At 36.1% G+C, this 20195-nt stretch overlaps 1 protein-coding gene across 1 annotated transcript; it reads left to right on the top strand.

Moving 5' to 3' along the window:
- Window positions 1-12918: 12918 nt before the first annotated feature.
- LOC146162848 (uncharacterized) lies at window positions 12919-18379 on the top strand. The gene is made up of 6 exons (XM_083383580.1): window positions 12919-12988; window positions 13145-13308; window positions 13375-14249; window positions 14397-14561; window positions 17447-17488; window positions 17691-18379. Exons 1-6 carry the CDS (start codon window positions 12971-12973, stop codon window positions 18377-18379), a joined length of 1953 nt encoding a protein of 650 aa, XP_083239706.1. The 5' UTR covers window positions 12919-12970.
- The last annotated feature ends 1816 nt before the right edge of the window (window positions 18380-20195 follow it).

Below are 20195 nucleotides of genomic sequence, written 5' to 3'. Positions count from 1 at the left end.
GATAAGCTTCGCGTAATAATTAAGTGTCAATAGGGTGTATTTACCGCCGCAAGTTTAAATGCGAAATCTTAAGGCAGTCTACGCCTCTCTGTTAGCACCGGTTGTGCATCTTGCTCCAACCAGCATACCAACATCAGACCTAAACTTATCTAGCAAAACTTTCGATTTAATAGTTTGCGTATTAGGCACGTAATAGTGTTTTTCATATTGTTTGAAACGACAGATTTAAAGCCTGTTTTAACAGTGATTGCTCGGACCAAGCTATGGTAAAAAATTACCTAGTGAAAGTTTGCAAAAGTATAGCAAACCATAGGCGTTAAACCATTTTTAGTCTTTAAGAGAATGATAATATTTGATTTTCAAACACGTAAGCTGGTCAAAATTGAATAAAATAGCCATATGCATTATCTAAGTAAATTCTATTTATCAAATATATGTTTCGATCATTCCCCAAATTCTACGCCATATTTGAACCCCTTTCGCATCAAAGGCATATTTTAAGTGGGGAAGTTTTCGGCCCATATCTGTTTTTGCTTGCAGAAACAAGTTAAGGAAAAAACAAAATATATAATATAAAGTACACAATACAAAATATTAAAAAAAAAATTAAAAAAAAAAAAAATTAAAATAAAGTAAAAATTGAAAATAAACACTAAGCCCTGAAAATATATCCCCTGACAAAATATACAACAACCGCACCCCCGTCTAGTTCTTTTTTGGTTTCCTATGGTTTCCTATGGTTTCCTATGGTTTGTTTCAGACCGACTTTTGTCCGAAGCTTTATAGAAAAAGTAGACATCGTAGAACCTTCAAATTTTCAGACATGGCGTAGAGTGGTATGTAGGTGCTTTGTAAAAGTTTATGAGGCTGCACTCCCAGGGGCCTTTGCTTGGGGGGTAAAAACCTGAAATATTGCGTTTTAGCACTTTGTAGCTAACGACAGCCATCTAGCAGCAGAAAAACTTTCATACAGAATTCGTTCATATTCGCTTGCTTTGTCCAGCTCGCGTCGCGACGAGGCGGCTGCTGGCATCCCTGCTGCGCCCTATTGTCCCGCGCGTGCAACATTTGTGTTGGAAGTGGCTTGCCTAGTAAAACTATGCACATGCGACTTGCCTTTCATAAAGAGGCCTCTCTAAGTAAAAAAACCTATTGCTCTTACAACACAAAATATTTTACCACCGCAAATTTAAATGCGAATCCTACAGGCAGTGTACACATCTCTGTTAGCACATGTTGTAATTGTTGCACCATTCAAACATATCAACACCAGGTCTAAGCAAATATAATTATACAAGGGCCGCAACAACAAAAAGCTTAAGTTTAACGCATTCTTAACGACGACGTTACAAAGCTACGTCATAACATGGCGTCATAAATAAATAAATCTTGCGTTTATTGGATTTAAATTGGCAAAACTTTCAATATAAAACGTGGCTTATTAGGCACATAAACGTGTTTGCATATTGCTCAAAACTACAGATTTAAACTCTGTTTCAACAGTGATTGCTCAGACCAAGGCATGGTAAAAATTTACACAGTAAAAGTTGGAAAAAGTATAGCAAACCATAGACGTTAAATCATTTAGAGAGAATGAAAATATTGACTTTTTAAACATGCTAGCTGACCAAAATGTAATTACATGGCCGTAAGCATTATCTACGTAAATTTTTATTGATCAAATGTATGTTTCGATCATTTGCCAAAATCTACGCCATATTTGAACCCCCTTCGCTTCAAAGCCATAAGTTATTATATTATTATACACAACTTATAATTGTGTGTAGATATGTTGGATTGGAGTAACATACAGAACAGGTGCAAATAGCAAATATTCTCCAAATACGATGTTTCCAATATTCTCCAAATCGTATTTCATCGTATTGTCGCGGTAATACACAAAGAGGTAAGGCCGTGAATAAAGTTTCACCCACCGTGCAATTAACGGAGGGAAGCATTTCGAGTAGGGATGTTCAAGGCAGAATATCGGCGACACATTTATAATGCTTGCTTTAAATGCGGCGTCAGCATTTTTTGGGGCGACCAATTACTTCGCGATAAGCTTCGCCTAATAATTAAGTGTCAATAGGGTGTATTTACCGCCGCAAGTTTAAATGCGAAATCTTAAGGCAGTCTACGCCTCTCTGTTAGCACCTGTTGTGCATCTTGCTCCAACCAGCATACCAACATCAGGCCTAAACTTATCTAGCAAAACTTTCGATTTAATAGTTTGCGTATTAGGCACGTAATAGTGTTTTTCATATTGTTTGAAACGACAGATTTAAAGCCTGTTTTAACAGTGATTGCTCGGACCAAGCTATGGTAAAAAATTACCTAGTGAAAGTTTGCAAAAGTATAGCAAACCATAGGCGTTAAACCATTTTTAGTCTTTAAGAGAATGATAATATTTGATTTTCAAACACGTAAGCTGGTCAAAATTTAATAAAATAGCCATATGCATTATCTAAGTAAATTCTATTTATCAAATATATGTTTCGATCATTCCCCAAATTCTACGCCATATTTGAACCACTTTCGCATCAAAGGCATATTTTAAGTGGGGAAGTTTTCGGCCCATATCTGTTTTTGCTTGCAGAAACAAGTTAAGGAAAATGAAAAACAAAATATATAATATAAAGTACACAATACAAAATATAAAAAAAAAATTAAAAAAAAAAAAAATTAAAATAAAGTAAAAATTGAAAATAAACACTAAGCCCTGAAAATATATCCCCTGACAAAATATACAACAACCGCACCCCCGTCTAGTTCTTTTTTGGTTTCCTATGGTTTCCTATGGTTTCCTATGGTTTCCTATGGTTTCCTATGGTTTCCTATGGTTTCCTATGGTTTGTTTCAGACCGAGTTTTGTCCGAAGCTTTATAGAAAAAGTAGACATCGTAGAACCTTCAAATTTTCAGACATGGCGTAGAGTGGTATGTAGGTGCTTTGTAAAAGTTTATGAGGCTGCACTCCCAGGGGCCTTTGCTTGGGGGGTAAAAACCTGAAATATTGCGTTTCAGCACTTTGTAGCTAACGACAGCCATCTAGCAGCAGAAAAACTTTCATACAGAATTCGTTCATATTCGCTTGCTTTGTCCAGCTCGCGTCGCGACGAGGCGGCTGCTGGCATCCCTGCTGCGCCCTATTGTCCCGCGCGTGCAACATTTGTGTTGGAAGTGGCTTGCCTAGTAAAACTATGCACATGCGACTTGCCTTTCATAAAGAGGCCTCTCTAAGTAAAAAAACCTATTGCTCTTACAACACAAAATATTTTACCACCGCAAATTTAAATGCGAATCCTACAGGCAGTGTACACATCTCTGTTAGCACATGTTGTAATTGTTGCACCATTCAAACATATCAACACCAGGTCTAAGCAAATATAATTATACAAGGGCCGCAACAACAAAAAGCTTAAGTTTAACGCATTCTTAACGACGACGTTACAAAGCTACGTCATAACATGGCGTCATAAATAAATAAATCTTGCGTTTATTGGATTTAAATTGGCAAAACTTTCAATATAAAACGTGGCTTATTAGGCACATAAACGTGTTTGCATATTGCTCAAAACTACAGATTTAAACTCTGTTTTAACAGTGATTGCTCAGACCAAGGCATGGTAAAAATTTACACAGTAAAAGTTGGAAAAAGTATAGCAAACCATAGACGTTAAATCATTTAGAGAGAATGAAAATATTGACTTTTTAAACATGCTAGCTGACCAAAATGTAATAGCATGGCCGTAAGCATTATCTACGTAAATTTTTATTGATCAAATGTATGTTTCGATCATTTGCCAAAATCTACACCATATTTGAACCCCCTTCGCTTCAAAGCCATAAGTTATTATATTATTATACACAACTTATAATTGTGTGTAGATATGTTGGATTGGAGTAACATACAGAACAGGTGCAAATAGCAAATATTCTCCAAATACGATGTTTCCAATATTCTCCAAATCGTATTTCATCGTATTGTCGCGGTAATACACAAAGAGGTAAGGCCGTGAATAAAGTTTCACCCACCGTACAATTAACGGAGGGAAGCATTTCGAGTAGGGATGTTCAAGGCAGAATATCGGCGACACATTTATAATGCTTGCTTTAAATGCGGCGTCAGCATTTTTTGGGGCGACCAATTACTTCGCGATAAGCTTCGCCTAATAATTAAGTGTCAATAGGGTGTATTTACCGCTGCAAGTTTAAATGCGAAATCTTAAGGCAGTCTACGCCTCTCTGTTAGCACCTGTTGTGCATCTTGCTCCAACCAGCATACCAACATCAGGCCTAAACTTATCTAGCAAAACTTTCGATTTAATAGTTTGCATATTAGGCACGTAATAGTGTTTTTCATATTGTTTGAAACGACAGATTTAAAGCCTGTTTTAACAGTGATTGCTCGGACCAAGCTATGGTAAAAAATTACCTAGTGAAAGTTTGCAAAAGTATAGCAAACCATAGGCGTTAAACCATTTTTAGTCTTTAAGAGAATGATAATATTTGATTTTCAAACACGTAAGCTGGTCAAAATTTAATAAAATAGCCATATGCATTATCTAAGAAAATTCTATTTATGAAACATATGTTTCGATCATTCCCCAAATTCTACGCCATATTTGAACCACTTTCGCATCAAAGGCATATTTTAAGTGGGGAAGTTTTCGGCCCATATCTGTTTTTGCTTGCAGAAACAAGTTAAGGAAAATGAAAAACAAAATATATAATATAAAGTACACAATACAAAATATTAAAAAAAAAAAAAATTAAAATAAAGTAAAAATTGAAAATAAACACTAAGCCCTGAAAATATATCCCCTGACAAAATATACAACAACCGCACCCCCGTCTAGTTCTTTTTTGGTTTCCTATGGTTTCCTATGGTTTCCTATGGTTTGTTTCAGACCGACTTTTGTCCGAAGCTTTATAGAAAAAGTAGACATCGTAGAACCTTCAAATTTTCAGACATGGCGTAGAGTGGTATGTAGGTGCTTTGTAAAAGTTTATGAGGCTGCACTCCCAGGGGCCTTTGCTTGGGGGGTAAAAACCTGAAATATTGCGTTTTAGCACTTTGTAGCTAACGACAGCCATCTAGCAGCAGAAAAACTTTCATACAGAATTCGTTCATATTCGCTTGCTTTGTCCAGCTCGCGTCGCGACGAGGCGGCTGCTGGCATCCCTGCTGCGCCCTATTGTCCCGCGCGTGCAACATTTGTGTTGGAAGTGGCTTGCCTAGTAAAACTATGCACATGCGACTTGCCTTTCATAAAGAGGCCTCTCTCTAAGTAAAAAAACCTATTGCTCTTCCAACACAAAATATTTTACCACCGCAAATTTAAATGCGAATCCTACAGGCAGTGTACACATCTCTGTTAGCACATGTTGTAATTGTTGCACCATTCAAACATATCAACACCAGGTCTAAGCAAATATAATTATACAAGGGCCGCAACAACAAAAAGCTTAAGTTTAACGCATTCTTAACGACGACGTTACAAAGCTACGTCATAACATGGCGTCATAAATAAATAAATCTTGCGTTTATTGGATTTAAATTGGCAAAACTTTCAATATAAAACGTGGCTTATTAGGCACATAAACGTGTTTGCATATTGCTCAAAACTACAGATTTAAACTCTGTTTCAACAGTGATTGCTCAGACCAAGGCATGGTAAAAATTTACACAGTAAAAGTTGGAAAAAGTATAGCAAACCATAGACGTTAAATCATTTAGAGAGAATGAAAATATTGACTTTTTAAACATGCTAGCTGACCAAAATGTGATAACATGGCCGTAAGCATTATCTACGTAAATTTTTATTGATCAAATGTATGTTTCGAACATTTGCCAAAATCTACGCCATATTTGAACCCCCTTCGCTTCAAAGCCATAAGTTATTATATTATTATACACAACTTATAATTGTGTGTAGATATGTTGGATTGGAGTAACATACAGAACAGGTGCAAATAGCAAATATTCTCCAAATACGATGTTTCCAATATTCTCCAAATCGTATTTCATCGTATTGTCGCGGTAATACACAAAGAGGTAAGGCCGTGAATAAAGTTTCACCCAATATAGCCTAAACAACTAGCAAAACTTTCGATTTAATAGTTTGCGTATTAGGCACATAATAGTGTGTTTCATATTGTTTAAAACTACAGATTTAAAGTCTGTCTTAACAGTGATTGCTCGGACCAAGCCATGGTAAAAATTTACCGAGTAAAAGTTTGCAAAAGTATTGCAAACCATAGGCGTTAAACCATTTTAAGTCTTGAGGAGAATGATAATATTTGGTTTTCAAACACGTAAGCTCTGGCCAAAATGTAATAAAATGGCCATGTACATTATCTACGCAAATTCTATTTATCAAATATATGTTTCGATCATTCCCCAAATACTTCGCCATATTTGAACCCCTTTCGCATCAAAGTGGGGAAGTTTTCGGCCCATATCTGTTTTTGCTTGCAGAAACAAGTTAAGGAAAATGAAAAACAAAATATGAAATATATAATATAAAATACACAATACAAAATACAAAATATTAAAAAATAAAAAGTGTAAAATAAAAAAAATATTAAATAAAAAAAAAAATAAAAAAATAAAAATAAAAAACACACAAAAAAAATAAAAAATAAAAATTAAAAAATGAATATGAAAAATAAAATTGAAAAAAAAATAAATAAATAAATAAAATCAATTTCAAAAAAAAATTAAAACTAAATAAAAATAAACACTAAGCCCTGACAATATACCCCCTGACAAAATATACAACAACCGCACCCCCGTCTAGTTTTTGCCCGAAAATGTTTCAGACCGATTTTTGTCCGAAGCACTATAGAAAAAGTATACATCTTAGAACTTTCAAATTTTCAGACATGACGTAGAGTGGTATGAAGGTGCAATGTCGAGGTTTATGAGGCTGCACCCCTTGATGCCTTTGATTGGGGGACAAAACACCAATAATGTGACGTCATCGCTTTAGTTTATAATAGCTATCTACTCCTAACTAGCGGCAGAAAAACTGCAATACAGAATGCTTTCATATCACTTGCTTTATTCAGCTCGCGTCGCAACGAGGCGGCTGCTGGTATCCTGCTGCGCTTTATTGTCCGGCGCGTGCAACGTTCATACAGTGAAGTGTTTTGTCGTAAACTAGGCGCATGCGACTTGCCTTTTAGAAAGAGGCTTCTCTTAGTAAAAAAAAATTATTGCTCTTACAACACAACATATTTAGCGTCACAAATGTAAATGCGAAATCTGGTGGCAGTGTACGCCTCTCTATTTGCCACTATTGCGCATGTTACTCCAATCAAACATATCAACACCAGGCCTTAACAAATTGAAATTGTGCAAGGGCGCAGCAAGCAAAACATAATGCTGAACGCATTACTAGGGAGCACGTTACAAAGCTACGTTATAACATGGCGTCATACTGAAATAAATATTAAGAACACTGCGTTTATTGGATTTCAATTGGCAAAACTTTCAATTTAAAAGGTGGTTTATTAGGCACATAAACTTGTTTTATATATTGCTCGAAACTACAGATTTAAAGTCTGTTATAACTACGATTGCTCGGAATAAGCCATGGTAAAAATTTACCCAGTAAAAGTTGGCAAAAGTATAGCGAACCATGTACGTTAAACCATTTTAGCAGAATGATAATATTTGCTTTTTAAACATGTTAGCTGGCCAAAGTGTAATAACATGCTTGTACGCATTATCTGCGCAAATTCTATTTATCAAATATATGTTTCGATCATTTCCCAAATACTACGACGCCATATTTGAACCCCTTTCGCATAATAGCCAGAAGTTAAGTGGGAAGTTTTCGGCCCATATTTGTTTTTGCTTGCAGAAACAAGTTAAGGAAAAAAATATAAAATATGTAATATAAAATATACAATGCAAAATACAAAATATCAAAAACTTAAAAAAAAATTGTTAAATTAAAAAAAAAACAAAAAAACACTAAGCCCCGAAAATATAACCCCTGACAAAATATACAATAACCGCACCCCCGTCTAGTCTTTTTTGGTTTGCTATGGTTTCCTATGGCATGTTTCAGACCGATTTTTGTCCGAAGCTTTATGGAAAAAGTATACATCGTAGAACCTTCAAATTTTCAGATATAGCGTAGAGTGGTATGTAGGTGCTTTGTAAAAGTTTATGAGGCTGCACCCCCAGGGGCCTTTGCTTGGGGGGAATAAAACTGAAATGTGGCGTTTTTGCTCTCTGTAGCTAACGACTGCCATCTAGCAGCAGAAAAACTTTCATACAGAATTCGTTCATATTCGCTTGCTTTGTCCAGCTTGTGAAGTGACGAAGCGAATGGACGCCTGCTCCGCTTTATTGTCCCGCGTGTAAGACTTTCATTGTGACTCGTCCAAAACTGGTCGCGTGCGACTTGCATTTTAAAAAGAGGCTTCACTTTAGTAGAATTACTCAATGCTCTTAAGAAACAACATATTTTACCGCCGCAAATTTAAATGCAAAATCTGGTGGCAATATACACTTCTCTATTTGCACCTGTTTCGCATGTTACTCCAATCCAACATATCAAAACCAGGCCTACACAACTTATAATTGTGTGTTGATATGCTGGATTGGAGTGACATACTAAACAGGTGCAAATAGCAAATATTCTCCAAATACGATTTTTTCAAATATTCTTCAAATTGTATTTCATCGTATTGTCGCGGTAATACACAAAGAGGTAAGGCCGTGAATAAACTTTCACCCACCGTGCAATTAATGCAGGGAAGCATTGTGAGTAGGGATGTTCAAAGCAGAATATCGGCGACACATTTATAAAGCTTGCTTTAAATGCGGCGTCAGCGTTTTTTTCGGGCGACCAATTACTTCGCGATAAGCTTCGCCTAATAATCAAGTGTCAATAGGGTGTTATTGGGTGAGCGAGTGTCTAGCGCTGGGGTGGGCATTTAGTTTGTTGCCGCAGGACGCATGAGAAACATAAAATGTTGCGGTAGAGGGTGACTTGACGCGGGGGCCGGTGGAGAATTTTTTTTGTAATCTGAAATTCAAGTAGCGATCTGATTGTGTTACTTTTCTAAATACCTTGGAAGATAATTTACCTGACCGGTTACACCTGACCGGTTGTAATTTCTTCAACGAAACCAATCGAGTTATTAACATGATATTTTGTTTGACCTAAAAGAGGGGATAAAATTAAAGAAATACGTTTAGCTAAGTTATACGTGGGGGACCCAATGAATGAAACAATAGGCCTAAGCGGGATTTCCGGTTTGTGTATTTTGGGTAACCCATAGAGTAATGGTGATGTAGCATCAAAACTTTTGAGAAGGTTCCATTCGTAGTTGTTCACCTTCTCTTCTTTCTTCAGCCGTTCCATGTACCTGTTAAGTTGTTTTTCTATACCTTTAGTGGGATTAACCGTAACAGGACAGTAAGTGTCCATGTCTGCCAACATATTGTGAAGTTTATTATCGTACTTAGATTTATCCATAACAACTGTAACATTACCAAGAGCTGATCAGCCGACTAAACTATATTAGGCAACCATTTAGGCGAGGTTCGAACCCACACCCTTGGTATAGCGCGACCACTACTCTATTAACTGAGCAAACGAGCAAAAGTTCGACAAAGCCGAAAATAAATTGAATCTAACTTTAAGCATTTCGCACAATCATCAGAATTAATGATATATTACATTTAAATTGTCTTTAAAGGATGATTTATGATTGTATGAACATTGATAATAAGCGCCAAAGCAATTTGTTGTAATTCAAGTTTTTTAGAGGCCCTGTTTCCTATTATGTTGTAAATAAAAAGATAAAATAAATTCTCGTTGCGACTATTAAATAACTAACATAACTATTAATGTTGATTTGACAAAATGTTCACTTTGTTAGGCAAGCTTTTCCATATATTGTAAATATACGCAAAGAGCAAAAAAAATTCAGTGCGCAAATATTTCACTCAAGGGCGGCAAATAATGCCGAAAATTACAATTTAAGGATGCTGCGATTTTGGTAAAAGCCACTTAAAATATACGACAGGTTTCCAAGGCAAAATGGCTCTGCGGTAAAAACGTGCGGCCCTTGTGTAGTTTTCATCGGCAAAATACAAACGCCTCAAAACATTTCGTCGATTGTAAAGGTTGGTTCACCCGAAACGCTAGCGTCGTCCAGTTCACACATAACGCGTCGCCAGCGTTAACGGTAAATTTCCTCGCTCCTAACCGTCAACGTCAACGTTGAAAAATTTCTACTTTTGCCAACCGAAATCGTTTTTTTACGCCTTTGGTCAGGGGTTCTTAAACTGAGGTCCATGGACCCTTTGGGGGTCCGTGAACTAACTTTAGGGGGCCCTTGAAGGATTGATTGAAATATTACTTATTATTTAAGTTTATTTGAAAATAAAATGGACTCCATTTCACTTTCCAATTTTTGAACTGAAACCAGCATATTTGTGAAATCTATATTTGTACTGTGACATAAATTTATGACGTCATTTTTGAAACTAAAAACGTAATGTTTAAAATGTAGGAGTCCGGGTTAACAAAAGTTTAAGAACCCCTGCCTTAGAACAAAGGAATCGCGAGCCCAGAATGAACAAGTCGCGCGTCAGCTGATGTTACTTGATTCCAATAAATCTTTCTAACGCGAAAGCGCCTGAACATTCGTTTTAATACAATTTGATCGCTGTTGGTCTTTATGACGTAAGAAACGCTTTCCATTATTGAATGTAACGTAACAATTGTTGTTGTTTAAAATTCCTGAAGACAGAGTTGATTGTCTTTGTAGCGCAACACACCGTTATTTGACGTCACAATCGCAATAAGATATTGCCGCAGAATACGCCCCCGAAACAACGCCCACAAGTTTGACCAATCAGCGGCTAACGATGTTTGGCGCCAAACAATGATTTAAACACGAACGATTCAACTTTCTGTGTGCGAACTCTATGACACTTTAGAATCACCATTAAGGCTGTATGAAAGTAAGAGTATGATAAAAATATCAAGTTGACCATTGTCTCGCTTGTAGCTTTAACTATAGCATTAGTGTACCAACATTAAACCTTAATCTTTACTGGTAAAAATTAACTTTTGTCAGAATTATTGTTTTTGTTATATTTCTGTTTTTTCAGAACTACGTTATGTAGAACTTGCTGGTCACGCATTTATCTGTCGCACACAGTTGGAACAATAAGCGCGAAAATTTTTCGCATTTACACACATAAAAAAGTCAAAACGTATTTCAAATGGACTCGTGTCTAATTTGTCAAAGAGGCGGCGGGCCGGATGAAGTATATTGGCAGGCTGGTTCTGATACAGATGTGTATTAACAACAAAAAAGCTTTTAATTGTACTTGGATTTAAGTTAGGTATGATATAGTCGAGGTCAGCTTACGGTCACTTAAGCCGTCGCTGCAAATCTGAAAAACGCCGCTTTGCGCGAGTGCGCGAAACGAATTTTACCATTTTTTGAAAATATTCATTATATGGCGCTATAAGCTCGTACACCACTACAAAGCTTGAAAATATGTCTTATTTTGGCGAAAATAGGCAATACTACCTAGCGAACCGCGAAAATAAGCTGCCTATTAAGTAAAAAAAATGTACATCTTTTTCAGTTTGGGCCCCCCCCCCCCTAGATCCGCCCCTGTAACAAGTATATGGAGGAACATTAGTGTTTTTCTTCAAAGTGCTTGAATCAACTATATACTCGAAATTACCGCTCATGATGTTTAATTACTATAGGAATATATAAGTTTATTTACAGTACATGAGTTACAGGAAAAGGTGCAATTTGACGTTTGCTTATGTGAATTTATTAGCGAACCTGCTCGATCGTGAGTCCTTGAAAAAATCAGTCAGTCACAACGCCCCTCTAACTCTCTAACGCCCACAGGCGGGAGAGTGACAAACACTGGTTTAAGCCCTTATCCCTGTGAACCAGGAATAGTCAATTTACAAATCCCGGTTTTTAATTCGTGATTTTTTATTGGAGACAACTGCAGCAATTTTTGTATCTAGTACTTACTTAGCTATGGTTGGTTAGTACAGAAATGTTGTAGCTCTTATCGAACTCAGTGATTTGTAAAGTGCGTCTCGAGTCTTAATTGTGCCACGCAACTTTTTGTAATTTCGAAAAAAATCCTATTCGTATGCAAGCATGCGGGTCTTGAAAACGTATTGCTTTGCAGTGTATTAATGGCGTTTGACAGCTTATGCCAGTGCTTTTCGACCCGTTGGATGGTACGCACTTGTGAGGATGAAAAAAATTGTAATGCGGATGACTAACGTCGTGCGGATGAAAATGGTGCATGTTATTATTTTTTATTATGTGTAATACAGTAATCAAATAAGCTGGTGCGCCCACTTATGTGATACAGGTACTAATATAGTCTCGTAGTGGTTCATTGCAGCCTGAGCTATCTATTTTAAATCGGTCAAGACTTAGTTACACAGTTTTAATACACAAACCCTTTCATTGAAAATAAACTAAAGGTAAAAACTTAAGGTCTTACTGCGCTGGTTTCGTGCGGATGAAATTTTCCGAAACAAAAAAGTGCGGATAGAAATTTTAAAGGTTTAAAAACACTGGGTTATGATATTGCTGTTTTGTACATAGTGTGTCGCGATTTTTTGTGTTTTGCTGGTGTGCCACCAACTATAAAAATTTGATAACGACTGGTTTACCTATTCAATAAAATAAGTTACCTGAAGTGGTCATTCATTGTTTTTACATTGTATGACCAACATGACGTCGACCTACTGCATATTTTTATGAAGAAATATAAAAACCTTTTCGTTACGTCTTTAGACAGAAAGAACGTCGAAGTTTGGAAAGAATTTAAAGTTTAGTAATGTAAAAACCTATGAAATTAACCATTTTATTCTTGTTTTGTAATAGCTTGCTTAGTTTGTCTGTTGTTAACTTTCAACTACACATTTCACTCAACTCAAGCCATGTCAAGTGTATTTGATGTAAGTACCAATCCTCGAAGATCAATAAAGTTTCGACCAGAAAAACTTATTCAAAATGCTATTATTTGCTCGTTTTAAGTTTAATAATTTTCTTTTAATTTTAATACCAAAAGCTTTGAATCCAGTCAGCTTGATTTATTTATTTTACGTTCCTAGTTGAAAGAATACAAGGCGAATGAGATCTGGTGCTACCCAGACACGTGTGTTCTCGGTGAAGGGGGCTCAGCGTTGGTGATCTTGGGACAGCACTCAAAACTTGGATATGTGGCCATTAAGTGTTTCACTGTTGGCCGAGTTCAAACAAATGCTCTAATTGCAAGGTGCCTTGTCTTGTCCTATTAAGATATGTTAAAAAAATAAAAGATTTTAAAGAACATAATGTGCAGGGTGAAAGATGAAGTGGAAATGATTCAGAGAGCCAACCACGAAAATATCGCAAGAGTCCACGGATGGACGAAGTGGTCCAACAACATTGGAATTATTACCCAATATTACGAGGGTGGTGACCTGGGTGGTATTTTTCAAATGCCTAACCGTGTGCTGAAGCCACTGCTGGGCCTTCGCATTGCATTGGAAACAGCCACGGCACTCGCATTCGCCCACGAGTTTTCATCGGAAAAACGCATAATTCACGGCGATGTGAAGCCAGAGAACATTCTCCTCAACAGCGACATGCGATGCAAGCTGGCAGATTTCGGCGCCGCCAAACTGGCCTCATTTACTCGCACCACGACCGTCGTAGCCCCCCAGACTTCAGCTCCCAAGGCTTCACAGGATCGCAAGGAACTCACCATGTCTTATGCTTCCCCCGAAGTTTTGACCAACCCGGGCGTGGAGCCTAAACCACAGCAGGACACCTTCAGCTACGGCGTCTTGTTGTACGCACTCATCAGTGGACAGCAGCCTTACACCACCTTCAGCGATAACTTGGCAATCAAAGATGCAGTCACCAAAGGACAACGACCCGACTGTGCTGAGATCGAGAAATACAAAAGCTCTCTCAGCACGGAAGAAAGAGATATCATCAACCTGCTTCAGAAGACCATGAGAAAGTGCTGGCAACAGGATCCTTTGCAACGTCCCAAGATGGCGGCGGTGAGAGACGAACTCCAACAACATTTCTCCAAGTTCAACCATACACTGGCGGCCCAACAAGCGATCGAGGCTTCCAAAGCTTTACATCTCGACGCACCAGCATCCGAAGAGGGGGAAAGGCTGCCTCTGAGTCAATTCTCCTCTCGCACAGGAGTGTTTTTGCCAGGTATTCAAGTATTTGCTTGCTATTTTTATATATATTTGTTGCTTTATGTTTGTACATTGCATATTATGTTTAATATTTGCAGCAAACTTCGACTTCATGAACGCGCAAGTATTTATACAAAGTTTGCTACAATTTTACTTTATACAGCCACTCACCTAACTGGTGACCTTGCTTCTCTGTCCTTGTCAACAAGTTTGCCAGTAACCTCGGCGGCGAGTTCATCGTCTTCACACCAAGCAGTCAGCCCAGCAAGCACTGACACTCCGAGTACATCCTCTCGACAGCTGGGAGATGCCGCCTCATCGACTCAAGGTATTTCAATCAGTAATCGTGGTTTACTACCATATAAACATAAGTTTTTCAGTTAGTTACTGTTTATTTTCATTATTCAATCGCTTGGCGTGAAAATATGTCATGAAATAACTCTTCTGGCAAATCATATTTTCTTAACTGCTCTAATTAGCACTGTTTTTTCTAATTCAAATTTGCGATAATATATTAGAGAGATGCTATCCAAATGTAGCCTACTACAGCATGCAACTACTCCGTATGATGATTTGTTATTTAAAATACCTTTATTCAGTGAACTTATGTAATGGTTTCAGCTAGAAGTAATACAATGTGTGAGCGTTTTGCTTATGTTGAGTGTATTTTGTTTTGTAATCCGAAAAGATTTAGTAAAATAAAAGCAATAACCAGGCCATTGTTAATACAAAGTAAGCCAGTAAGTTTTTATTATATATTTTTTTAAGAAAAGTTGAATACAGTGAGCCAATAAAGTTTTAGGCAGAATACATAAGTGTAAATATTTAGTCAGAAATTTAAAAATGAGAAAGGTTTTTAATAAACTTACTAAGTAGGTGTAAATTTTTCAAGCGATCGAGTTGTAAAGTGAAGAAAACATTTTGGGTCTGACTTAACATTGTAATTGGCTGCTGAGAAATAAACCACCATTTAAAGTAAAGCAAGTCACGAGCAATAAAAACAAGAAATATCCACAAAATCGAATATTTGCAGCTTACATTTGTATATCAAGAGGCCAGAGCACATGAATATTTCAGAAACAAGGGAAGAGCTATGTTGGATGTACGACTTAAATTTTGATAGAAAACAGATTTATAAACAAGGAAGAACTGGACAGGCTGATGTATCTAGAGGTTACAGGTGGTATTGAAGTAGTTTCGCTCTTAAGTTTAATAACTAAACCTTTACATGTGAGCAAACTGAATTACATTATTACCTTAAAGTCAACCATTAATTTCGAAAGTTTTTTTCAGTTCTTAGTCCTCATATTACCTTATGTAAGACAAAGCCCTGAAACCGAGACTGTCTCGGCTTAACGTAGGAAAGCCTACCTTAAACGTTAACTACAAATTTCAAGTTTGTGAAAAACTCTTAGTAAGATGACATTACCAGTAAGCAACCGAAAAAATTTACAAACTTTATCCTTCTAGCTCAGTGGTTATTCCCTTTTTTCTTGCTGCACACGGACTCCAGCCATAAGACCGAAATAAGAACAACACCAACGTCAGAATAAAACACAATTCGAAATAAGACTTAAAAGGTCAGAACCAGGCCTAAACAACACTTTAACTAACCCCAAACCACACCCCTAAGTACATTACTAACTCCCCTAATAATTTCAACACCAACCCATTTTCTAACCCTACCCATTACCGTACCCACCATTATATCCAAACAGGACCAAAAATTTGGTGCCAAAACAGCGGTGCCCTGACAGCGCCGGTCAGACTAGTCACTAGGGCGTCCAAACGTAGTCACCAAAACGACCGTTGCCAGACCGATAGTCCCCGATCGTCCCATACCTTCTACCGAGAGGTTCGGGGATTATTTAGGCCTTCTTCCGTTCAATTTATTCCTTATTCCGCTGAATTTTGGCTTTATTCCAAAGAATTTAGGCCTTATTCCGATGAATTTACGTCAAGTCTCATCAGGTCAAAGTATAAATGAAAACAATTAAAATGCACGTAAAAGCACAGGCGCAAGTAAAAGGCGATAAGAATGGTGACGTCTAACATATCCACAGGCACATGCTCGCAAAAGCGTGTTACTGACGCAAAAACAATTATGCTACGATGCCTGCGCTTCAAGGCACGATGGGTGTAGTACAGCCTGCTATGAGGTGTAGTGTGACATATAGCCCAAATCCCGATTGAGCCCCACATCCTGATGAAAGCACGGTTGTGGGAAAGCTTGTCGAGAATCAAATACAATTTGTCTTTATACAGTGCCACCTGATTTCTCTATTTAGAATTAGGACAAATACGGCCATATACAAAGAGTTTTATACAAGTAACTGATACACAGTAACGCAAAAAAAAATGTAAATTAGTTTTACCAAAATGTGAATTAGTTTTACATTTAACCCAGAAAGGAATTAAATTACAGTAATACATTTTCTGTGTCTGATTCAGCATCCCCGCACCCCCGTGAAACAGTTCTCGCACCCCTGGTTAAGAAAGCCTGCTCTAGCTCATTAAATACATTAAGCATTTCATTAACACCTTAGTTAGTTGGTTGAATTACAAAAAACAATAGTAGGACAAGGATATATTTAAACATTGCAGGTGGATTAACGAAAAAACCATCGCCTTACAAAAAATATATTTTCCTGAATGAATGCGCCGTGAAAACAAAAATAATGATTAATTGTATACCAGAGATTTAACATTTAATCCACCAGGCACCTGACGCTAATTTAGACTAGCTTTCAGTCGCCTTGCAAAGTCATGTCACATTATTTATTTTATATAGAATTTTACTTTGACTCACATGTTCGTGATCAAAAAATAAAAAAGTAGAAAATATCCCGTCTATATATATTTTTTAATAGAGTTTTACCAACCTAATTTACTTTCAGCATTTTAGGTTTGATTTGCCTAGCAACAAAACTAGGTTCTTAAACTCAATTACTCGACAGGATGACACAATCATAGAATCCTTACATTTTTCACAAATTTATTTTTCAAATATTTTTTGTAACTTAAATTAATTTAGTGTAAAAACATATTCTTTTAAAATAAAAACTAAATTTTAAATTTGGCGAGATAATCTTCACTTAACTAATGTACCTACAATCACCAAATCTTATATTTCAGGAAGTTGTTTTTTTCCCACGGCATGACGTCATATTGGATAAATAAAATTATAAACTTTTTTGTATTTTTACGTTGCAGGTGGAACAAGAAACTCGATTAAAGATTATTTTGATTCAAATAGTAAGATTGAAGTGTTTTTTCGTTATTTTATTAAACAATTGTAGTGCTTTTAATAATAATTTATTTAATAGTTTACTAATGTAAAAACTAAGTTATAAATATAGGTTTACTAATGTAAGAAAACAATCTAATTCGTATTAAACATTTTATTCCAAGCCAAATAAACAAACACAGAATTTTTTCTTAAATAATTTTATTCAAGAAAGGGAAACTGCACTTGCGCTCATCCGACAATACGTGACCTCTGTGAAGGAGGAAAACTTTCTTCGAGCAAATCGCGTCGCGGGTGACCTTCAGCAAATCGCCCAAGGTCAAACGACAGCGGAAGATTTTCGACAACTTGGAATTAAACTGAAAGAAGAGAAGAAATATTTGGAATCCATTTTATTTTTTCAAATATCTTCAATTATTTTCGCAAATGACCGGGATCCTGAGAAAGCAGTTGAGGGTGTTCTGCTTTGTGCTCGGGAGTTGATGGACACAAACAAAAAGATGATTGAAAGTGACGTCACAATGAAGCCCATTGTGCGCGATCACGTGCTTCCACTGATGCGCGACATCCGACTCCAGGTTGTTGAAATAAAAAACGTCGGCGAGAAGTTTCAGGTTTTAAACTTGGTTTGGTGTTTGAGTTACATCGAATATAGCGAATATTTCATCGATAATCAAGAAAGTGAGGAGCGAAACTTAAAAAAAGCAATTTCTTTAATGGAAACAACTTTCGGCGTCGAAGCTTCCAAGCATTATGTTTACGCTCTTTGTTTAAACAACCTCGGTGCTGTGTGTGAGCGAACCTCGCGGATCACTGATGCGGTGAAATATTACGAACGAGCTCTGGAAGCAAAAAAGAAAGCCGAGGATTATTCAAGTGAAGAAAAAAGAAGAAATTAATTGAACATACTGAAAACAATTTGAGAATATGCAAAGCAATACTTGGAAAGTGAACAATCGAGTCGAAGCGAGGAATAAAAACAAAAAACATTTAGCGACAATTTTGTAAATATAGTCGATTAAAATTTGTCGATGTGTGATCTTAAAATATAAATATTGTTTATTTACAAATTAATAAATATTTGGGAAAACTTATTTTATTTTTTGCAAGCAAATATTTTCCAGGTTAGAAAATCAAAAAAGGCAGAATATTTAGTTTTTAGCAGTTTAAGGATAAAAACTTACATTTTCTAGGTTCAACTTTTTCTTGTTTGTGTCTCTTGATCTGAAAAATAAAAGACAGAAAAGTATGATAACAAAAGTAGCTTCTTGTAATTGTCAAAAGCACAAAAATGAGAATTTAAAAAAATACAAAAACTGTAGGAAATCAAATTGTATGTAAATATATGGGCAACTAAAAATAATAATAATAAAGACGACTATATATATAGGTTATGCAAATATATAAAAATATTTCAATTCGAATCACAAATGCTCCATTCACTAAAAACAAAAATGTTAGAAGTGCATTAAATTTGTCACATATCGACAACTAAAATAAACGCTTAATAAAGATATATAAATATACTTAGATATATTTCAATCTGAATACAAAATACTTCATTATCAACACTTTAAACATAAGTATTAAAAGTGCATTACAGCTAAATACAACAGTAAAGCAAAATGAAAAACTCTAAATAACAGAAAGAAAAGTATGATAACAAAAGTAGACTCTTGTAACGGTCAAAGGCTAAAAAGTAAGATTTTTTGCATAATACTATAAAAACTGTAGGAATTTAGAAAATTGCAAGTACAGGTATCATCAACTAAAAGGAATGTTAAACAAAGATAAGGCTATACAAATGTATTATATATATACCTCGGTCAGAACAAGCCAAGTTCGCACTGAAATATCTTTTTTTCCAAAAGTGTTGTAACTTAGTTGATTATCGTTCGGCAAATCTGTATGATGTTGAACTCCGCTGTATTCATTGAAAAACATCACTCACCAACAATCACTTTAATAAAACAAATCAATTGGTTAAATGTATGCAAACTGAGTTTAATCAAATAATAATATTGTTTTATATACAATCTTGCATTTACTTTCAAGACATATGCTACCAAGGGAAGTAGCCTGACAAGGCTGCGAAGTTGGACTAGGGACTCCATAAGACCACCAGAGTCTGACTCTCGAATGCTCAGTATGTAAAACTGATCAGGCTGAACACAGTAAATTGATAGGTTGGCGCATGAGTTATAAGACACCCATATAATGAGATTGCTTTATATCCAGCCTATGTAGTTAAAAAAATTAAATACAGGCTGTACACCTACTTGATAGATTTAACAAATTTAGCATCACACTTAACCTTTTTTTGCTGAAGTCAAACTTTTTGTTGTTTAATCAACTCCGCAACCCTGCCGATAGATGCAAATGCTCATTTTACAATTTGACCCAAGCCTGACATTTAAGAATTATTCTTAACAAACTTTAACAATCATCTAAATGAAAACAGCGCAATTAATAACCTGCACAACCCATCCACACACTTTGAGAATTGAAATATTAAACCCTTTTTAATATACTAGCAACTAAAACCAAAATTTTAATTAAAACAACCATGAGGACAATTACCTTAACCTTAACTTTTAGTATTTGTCGAGAAGTTAAGTTATTACATCAATGGTCAAATATTATTGTTTTTGATAGAAATATTAGTAGTTTCAAGCTGGGTAAAAGTAAAACCTAATGTAAAGGTCCTTTGGTAAA

This window comes from Ascidiella aspersa, chromosome 3 (assembly GCF_963924565.1).
Source record: "Ascidiella aspersa chromosome 3, kaAscAspe10.2, whole genome shotgun sequence".
NCBI classification, from domain to species: domain Eukaryota; kingdom Metazoa; phylum Chordata; class Ascidiacea; order Phlebobranchia; family Ascidiidae; genus Ascidiella; species Ascidiella aspersa.
Note: the sequence above shows the minus strand (reverse complement) of the source record. Positions and strands in the feature narration are given on the sequence as shown.